This window comes from Clarias gariepinus, chromosome 1 (genome assembly GCF_024256425.1).
Source record: "Clarias gariepinus isolate MV-2021 ecotype Netherlands chromosome 1, CGAR_prim_01v2, whole genome shotgun sequence".
Lineage (NCBI taxonomy): Eukaryota > Metazoa > Chordata > Actinopteri > Siluriformes > Clariidae > Clarias > Clarias gariepinus.
In genome coordinates, this window is record NC_071100.1 from 45,443,924 (window position 1) to 45,452,538 (window position 8,615).

Genomic DNA, 8,615 nt, shown 5'->3' on the forward strand with positions numbered 1-8,615 from the left:
GCATGTTTTAAATTCACTTAACTCTCAAAAAAAAGTAAATAATATTAACTCCAAAAAGCATATAAAATAGCCCATAAGCTTACTCACCAAGAAATGAGTGATATCAGTTAGCATAAATCCTCCTGCACCACAGAAAGGCTGTTTTACACAGATCTCACCAGATGCAACTGCCCAGCTCCTTGATTACTTTATGGAAATAATACAGCTTAATACTTTCTCCTTCATGACAACAATTTTAAACTCAAGTGTTTTATTTAATCAATTTCTTACTTTTCCTTTTTATCCTTTTTTTTTTGCATCGGAATCACAAATTTAAATGAAATGCATGCTGTCTGCCATTACTTCTCTGACCAAGTGAAGCAGACCGCGTTGTGCAATGACGCAATCGACAGTGGGCGGAGCTACACGTGGCAATTCAACTACACATATTTATTTATACATGTTTAAACTGTGATGTTTTCTAATATCTAATGACATCTAATGTGATATCTAATCACTCAATTCAAAATGAGTGTGTACACAAATACATACACACATAAATCTTAAGCCTCTCCAGGCTGGATAGTAACCTGGGTTACATACAGCAGAGGGCAGAGCTTTTTCTTACAAAGCCCCAAAGTTATGGAATAGTCTTCCAAATAGTGTTCGGGACTCAGACACAGTCTCAGTGTTTAAGTCCAGGCTAAAAACCTATTTATTTAGCCAAGCATTTTGATAAATAGATTTGCCTTAGGTAAAGGAGCAGATCTGGGGAACTCATGGACGTAGAGTATTAGGTGAACTGGTATGTTTAGATGCTGTCTTCCCCACTCTCATTGATCACTCAGGTTTGTTGATGGTGAGGTGATTGGTTGCTTTACATCTCTGGAAGCCCTCATGTCTGTTTCTCCTTCTGGCTCTCGCTTTTTAGTTATGCTGTCATAGTTAGTCCTGCCGGAGTCTCTGCTTGCACTCTGCACTAAATATACATTCACTTTTTACATTGTTCGACTGTGACCATACTTAACTGTTATTTCTCCATCTCTTTTGCTCTCTCCTTTTCTGCTCTCTCCTCTCTCTTTCTCTCCCTCTCTTCTTTTTCCTCTACCTATCTCTCTGTCGAGCTATACATGTCGCTCCTGAGCTGCCAGTGATCCAAACCCCCTCTGCCCGCTGGACCTCTCTAACTCATCCTGGAGTCCTGCTTCTGGTTGGAGATCTCATCACATGAATGCCCCCATGTGGTCTGCCTGGAATGCGTGTGGTGACTGGGGTTGGTTCCACTTTTCCATGAAGGTGGTCCTGTCCTCGACTGATGCAGACAGCTGTTCTCTGAGGACCTGTGACTTCAGTCGATCTATAGTTCAGGACTGGAATTTCTCACAGTCTACCTGAGCCTCCAGGAACAAACTGGACTTTAATCTTACACATCTCCTCTTATACTGAACTTTCAGTCTCGCATATTATTATGCACATCAATCCCTGCTATCTGTTTTCACCCAGATGAGGATGGGTTCCCTGTTAAGTCTGGTTCCTCTCAAGGTTTCTTCCTATTACCATCTTAGGGAGTTTTTCCTTGCCACTGTCGCCGTCGTCTTAGGCTTGCTCATCAGGGACAATGATATAATTTTGCTTCATACACATTCACATTTCATACAAACTTAATTCTTTTGATTGTGTAAAGCTGCTTTGTGATGATGTAAATCGTTAAAAGCGCTATACAAATAAAATTGAATTGAAATAATTCTTTTGATTGTGTAAAGCTGCTTTGCGACAATGACAATTGTTTAAAGCGCTATACAAATAAAATAAAATTGAATAAGTATGTTATCATCGTTTTGGATTACACAGTGCGATAACCGAGTACCGGAGGCCCCCTGCCGCGCTATCAAGGCCGAGCTGTATAAAATGCTACGGCCAGGATATGTGTGGAATCAGTAAGCCCCTGGTCCAGTCCCATCCCCAATGGTAGCCTACATCTTTGTAATGACTTCCACTGCTCTAACCAAATCTCAGTATTCAATGGATACCCACTGTTACATGTGGATGAGCTTATTGAGCTGTTAGAAAATGCTTGTTTTGTGTACATGCTGGACCTAACAAAAGGATATTGGCAGGTGGCTCACAACCCAGAGGCAAGAGAGAAAAATGTCTTTGGGATGAGAAAAGACAGGAGGCAGAGTTGGAGGTAGCAGAGCTGAAGATGTTGAGGTTCTCCTAGGGAGTGACAAGGATGGATAGGATCAAGAATGAGTTCATCAGAGTGACAACCCATGTTAGATGTTTTGGAGATAAAGTCAGAGAGGCCAGATTGAGGTGGTTTGGACATGTTCAGAGGAGAGATGGTGAATATATGGGTAGAAGGATGCTGAGGTTTGAACTGCCAGGCAGGAGGTCTAGAGGAAGACCAAAGAGGAGATTTATGGATGCACTGAGAGAGGACATGAAGTTAGTTGGTGTAAGAGAAGAGGAGGCAGAAGATAGGGTTAGATGAAGGCAGATGATTCGCTGTGGCGACCCCTGAAAGGGGACAGCCGAAAGACAAAAAAGAAAATAAACAACATGCTCACACATGCTCTCACCAACATCCGTTTTCTCCATACAATTAAAACATTTCTTCTGTTTGATCTTGCCACCTCTGCCGATACATTTTGTTTAACAGTTGATATTGAGATGTGTCTGCTACTTAAAGTATGCTCTGTAAAGCCTTCATAACAGCTTTAATCTGAGGTGGTGTTAATTGGTGATTTCTGAGGTGATTTGAAGTGAATGTCTTACTCAGTATGACATTTATCAAAACATAAGAGAAATGGGAATAGTGCAGTAAATGGATATTGGAGATGTCATAGTTGAACATGAAAAACATTCTCCCAAGAGAGACGTGTAGTATGCAGAAACAAAACTAATTTCACAAATTCTTATTATTAGGCATGAAAATATTACTAGGTAAACTGTTGATTTGATTTGATTTTCGGGCAATGCAATTTTCTATTTCATTCAATTAAGTTGTCTTAATGTTTATTGTTAATTCCTCTCAAGCAGCTATACTTATAACCGGTTTTGAATTTTTAAAAACTACAAAAAAGTAGCAAGTAGTAGAGTTTTTAATAATATTTAACAAATATCGTCAGTGCCAGACCATTACACAGCTATCATACACAGTAAATATACAAACCATTATGTCACCTGTGGCCACTCTCGGTGTCAGATTCTGTAAAGGTCAGCATGAAGATAAATCAATACTCACCAAGGAATATATCCCCCGGGGTTGTCTTTCCCAATCTCCTAAAAACACTACTGGGATACAACACTTGGGGCACTAGCCTCACAATGGGGGGTCGTCCTTTTATTGATTTAATATGAAAACATTTAAGACATTAAATTAGCAGGTAAAGAGTTCAAAGTTATAGACCCGGCCTCCAAATTCTCCAGATCCCATTTTGATCAAATTCTTATGGAATGCGGCGGTCCCATGGCTAGTCCTACCCAGTACAGCACTGGCACCTGTGGTGTCCTTTGGGTGCAGACACCACCTCACACCCCCAGACGTCTTGTGGTCGAGGAGCCAGAGCTGCCCCGGTGATACAAAGAGAATATAAATCTTAGGTGGTTTTAATGTTAATGGTTTAAAAGTTATGGCCAATTGTGCATACTAAAATTAAGTATTAGTTGTTTAGCCATGGTTAGCAGGGCTTCAGTACATTAATGGACAATAAAACATAAGAAAAATAGGACACGTTGAATAAATGTGGAGCTTGGAAGCAGAAAAAAAAAAAACTAAGCCGCCATCATGCTTTGGTCACATGTTTTTAATAAATTCATAAAATTTCAGACCATTTGACTTTTGCAAACAACATTTTAAAAAAGCCTAAATTATTTAATGTAAAATGATTCTAAACCAAAAACTGACCAATTAATTGCATCAGACATAAAAAATTGCATAAAAGATTTAATACTCAATAGTATTGCATTACCTGAAAATACATATTTGGCAATGAGATATTGAAATAAAAACAGTTTGTTAAGACTAACAGTTACTTAACAGAAATACCTGAATCTTATAATTAACAATCTGGATTAACTGACAATGGAAAGAATAACTCCAGCAAAACTCCAGCAGGGAAAATACTGGAAAAAATTTGTCATTCGTCATGAGTAGTGTTCAAGCGATACTTTCATCCCATTCTGTGAGGACCTCTCAAGTATCTCAGCTAGCAACAGCCTTTTATTTTGCACAGACATATGGACTCTCTCCAGCATGCACGACTTTCTGGTGCTTCCTCAGGTATGCCGCACTCTTGAAACACTTCTCACACTCGCCGCAGTAATACTTTCTTGTTTCTTTGTGGCTCTGCATGTGTACAAGTAAACAGCTGTAGGAGCTGTAGCTTTTTCCACACTCCGAGCAGTTGTTGACTTTGGCCCCTGTATGGAGCTGTTTGTGAATTCTTAAGGTATCTTTGCGGGTGAAAATCTTGCCGCAATCGTCGCAGGGGTACTCTGTTTTGGTTGAATGGGTTATTTGGTGGGATTTTAGAGTTGTGGGGCTATTAAATCCCTGGCCACACACTGTGCACCGGTAACGTCGCTGGTTTTTGTGTATTTCTTCATGGACTCTAAGAGAGGAGGAATCAGAAAAGCTTTTACCACACTCCCGGCAATGGTATGGCTTCTCCTGAGTATGTTTTCGCTGGTGGTGAAGTTTCAAGGTAGACAAGTGTCGAAAACTCTTCCCACACTCAGAACACTTGTAATCCTTTTCTTCTGAGTGGACTCGTCGATGGACGCTTAGGTCGCCTGATGAGACAAAACGCTTTTCACAGTGGTCACAGCTGTACGGCCTTTCTCCTGTATGAATGCGTACATGAATCTTAAGTGAATACCGAGACTTAACAGCTTTGCCGCAATGACTGCATTTGAATGGCAAGTCACCCGAGTGGGTCAACCCGTGGGCCTGTAGGTGGTGGACTCGTTTAAAACTCATGCCACAGTCTGGGCACTTAAACGGACGTTCTTCCTGATGAATTATTTTGTGGGTGTTAAGGACCTGGCTCGACCTGAAAGCCTTCCCGCACACTGAGCAACTATATGGAGTCTCTCCTGAATGCACACGCACATGGTTTTCCAGTTCAGATTTCTGAAAAAATCTCTTATCGCACTGATGACAAGCAAAGGGCTTTTCTCCTGTGTGCTTTGCCTTGTGTAACCTCAAGGACGCTGCCGTATAGAAAGACATTCCACACTGGTCGCACTGGTGAAGCTTGATCTCCTTGTGTCGCTTTATATGCATAACTAGTGAGTTTTTATGACTGAAGCACTTCCCACACAAAGAACAGGAGAAAGGCTTCTCTCCGGTGTGGCTTCTTTCATGGGATATCAAAGTTTTCTTTGTCATGAATTTCTTGTCGCAGTAGGCACAATGGTGTAACCCCTCATTTGTATGTAGCCGCTGATGTAAATGAAGTTCACCCTTGCGGCTATATTGCTTTCCACAGGTGGAGCACTCGTATGGCCGCTGCACATTATGGGATTTCTGGTGGGTTTTCAGGGCTGTTTTGCTTTTAAAACTTTTGCCACATTCAGAACACAGATTGGATCTCAAGGCCAGGAAAGATGATGGGGCATTTGAAGGAGTGTGGGCCTCAAGATCCGCTGAATCCAAGCTTGGGTTCAGGACGTCGTCAGGATACTTTCTTGCAGTAGATCTGGATTGAGAGGAAAGCTTTTTCTTCTTAACTTCGGCATTCTGTTCTTCTTCCTTTAACCTAAAAAGGTGCCAACTGTGTTAGGGTTCAAGTACACTAAAGCACAGTTAGTTATTTCTATATAGTCATGATTATACATACCTGAATCTTCTGGACGGCTTCTAAAAATACAAAGACAACAGTTTAATAGTTGGACACAGTCGATTTATTAGTCATAAAAGCAAATCTTATGAATACTTTTCTATTAAATGATTGACACTGCTCTTATTTGACACTCGTGTGCCAGGTTCCTGGATGGTAAAATAACCTGACGATTTTAGCTTTGCTGGATAATTGTTCGGCCTCTTTTCTTCTGCAGTTCTGTGCTTTTGATGGCCCTCAGAAGTCACCAGGTTTACTGAATTTTGAAGACGTTTCTTTGCTTCTTCTTACCAAGAAAACTCTAATAGCATGAATTGTTATTTGTTATCTTGCTGCTACTATCTGGAGAACATGGTGATCCACATGGCATGGCCAATCCAGTGATAAAATTCGTATACCGTTTGTCGGGTTTAGTTCACTATAGGGTTGCACTAAGATCTTGATTCTTGTGAAAAAAAAAATTTCCAAACAAAATATTTTCTTCACTAGTAAAAAAAATAAATAAATAAATAAAACTCTACTATGGGAGTAATTTTTCATTTGATTTAATGTGATTTTACTTACTTCTAAGGAAGAAACGGTACCCCATCTTGATATAATCGACATTTACTGTAGCTAGCAGATCTGATGTGTGCGTATCTGAGCGTTTAGAGCCCCCTGGAATGTGCTTGCACAGGAAATCTTAGCTAAACATTGGGGCACCTAGAACGGAAAAGCTTAATGAAACCCAGATGTTGAAGATGACATCAACCCATTTATAATGGACCCAATTGTGGGGGGATGAGTATATAATGGGGAAGCGGTCGTGAGTGAGTGCGGCTCTGCAGACCTTCCCGGCTTTATTGATCAACCAATAAAAGTTTCTTCTGAAACCAAAGCCTGTGCATCTTTGATTATTTTCTACGACACTACGAAGGAATTCGAACTCTTTTAAAACAGTCACTTCACCTTTAGGATCCTTAAAGTGAATAACTTAAAAGCTGTTGTACATAAATAAAATGTTAACAGTAATAAATAAAAATATCTAATAAATATTACCTGTTGCTTTTGGACACTTAACCAACTACAGTACTTCATCATTAGATGCATATGCTTACATTATTATTCTTTTTATCAGCATAAAGCAGATCTAAAAGTGTGTGTGTCATTGTTACACGTAGTGAATAAGGAAAAGAGCAGCGATTGAGATGTATGACTGAATCATTTGCTGATTGGTAAGTAAATTAATAGTGTTTTAAATAAGCAAACACGTGGATGAAGCGAGATCTGAATGCACAGAAATACATGCAAGAGTGAATCATGAAGAATCACAAATTTTTATTTATTATTATTTTTTTAAAATAACCGTGCAGCTCTAGTTCACTAGTTGCTTCTCTTAATTTAAAGGTAGTTTAAGGGATACAAACACATGATCTGAGTTTCAGCAGCAGCATTAACACACACACAGGTTGGGCTACCAATAAGATATTTTAAGACCAATTATATTAACTTGTAAATCTTTCATTACATAACTGAGTACAAATGAAGACTAAAATACTTAGTAACATGTGAGGTATGTCATTACCAAGAAGAGAAAAAGGAGTTCAAATACTTCCTTATTTCGCATCATGTGTAGTGATTAAAACACAATTAGCAAACACAATGGAGCTCAGTACTGAAGACACAGCAAAATCTCAAATCAGATTTTCCAAGCACGAACATTGGATGTAATACAGTACACTGAATCACTGAAACACTTCTGATATGTGTAGTAATCATTTTAAAATTTTATTTATAGATAGATATTTTATTGATGCTGAACGAAACTTCTTAAAGCTTTTTCTTTTTCCTCAACATCTGCATCTATGAACTTTTACTAAGACATTTTACTCCTTTCTTCCTCATTTAGTATATAATTTAATATATAAAAAATATTAAATATTCATGCAAATCCCAAGTTAATTTAAAATTTTCATATAAAAGACATGCACTCACCGTTTTATCTCCTGTTTTCTCCATAAAAACATTTCCACTCTTTGATCCTGACATCTCAGCCCTGACATTTTGCAAAGTCACCCTACACAACGTCTCTTCCAAACAGACAGGACATTTCAGCGCGCGTGTCCTCTCCCAGTAACTTTGTACACAGCTCCAGCACAGCCTGTGATTACATCTTAACACCACAGGGTTGTTTAAACATCCCAAACAAACTGAACATCTGCTGTCCTCAGGAGGAGCTTGTCCTCTGGCCATGTTCTTACACAATGGAGGAAATGATTTTAAGGAGAAGGACACAATGGAGACACGTCCTGCAACAAGCTGAAGGAAGGAAGTAACAACTCAGCATTTAGCTTCTTTCCCTCTTCTTTCTGAATGGGCATGGACTTTTCTTCCTTTTTTCTATGGTGGCTTACTAGAATGCTGATTAGTGATGTCAGCACCACCTTCTGGACAGGATGACAAACATTTTTTCTTTCTTTCTTGTTTAAAGTTCCTATAGCTTTTCTCTTTCTTTTGCTCCACTTTCCTGGTACAATAAATTAAGGTTCACATTCTCGCTATTTATAGGCCAATAGGTCTTCTATTTCTAATGGTAAAGCATTAAAGTGGGGAAAAATAGCGGTTTTAATTGACTTCAAACAATAATTGGGTTTACAGGGAAAGCAGAAGATCTCTAGAGGAGTGGAAAAACAAGTACTTATTCAAGTCTAATAAGTCACATTTAAATCTCAAACTCAAGTTAATCTTAAATCTATTTTTTGTCACATACTGTATACAACTATACTTAAATGAAATGCTTACAGGAGTGCT

The 8,615-nt window shown here is 39.0% G+C and overlaps 1 protein-coding gene across 1 annotated transcript; it reads right to left on the reverse strand.

Moving 5' to 3' along the window:
• Positions 1-3,790: 3,790 nt before the first annotated feature.
• LOC128527696 (zinc finger protein ZFP2-like) lies at positions 3,791-8,108 on the reverse strand. The gene is made up of 3 exons (XM_053500182.1): positions 7,800-8,108; positions 5,826-5,845; positions 3,791-5,744 (listed from the first exon to the last, which is right to left on the reverse strand). The coding sequence occupies exons 1-3, from the start codon at positions 8,055-8,057 to the stop codon at positions 4,205-4,207; spliced, it is 1,818 nt and encodes a 605-aa protein (XP_053356157.1). The 5' UTR covers positions 8,058-8,108; the 3' UTR covers positions 3,791-4,204.
• Positions 8,109-8,615: the final 507 nt, after the last annotated feature.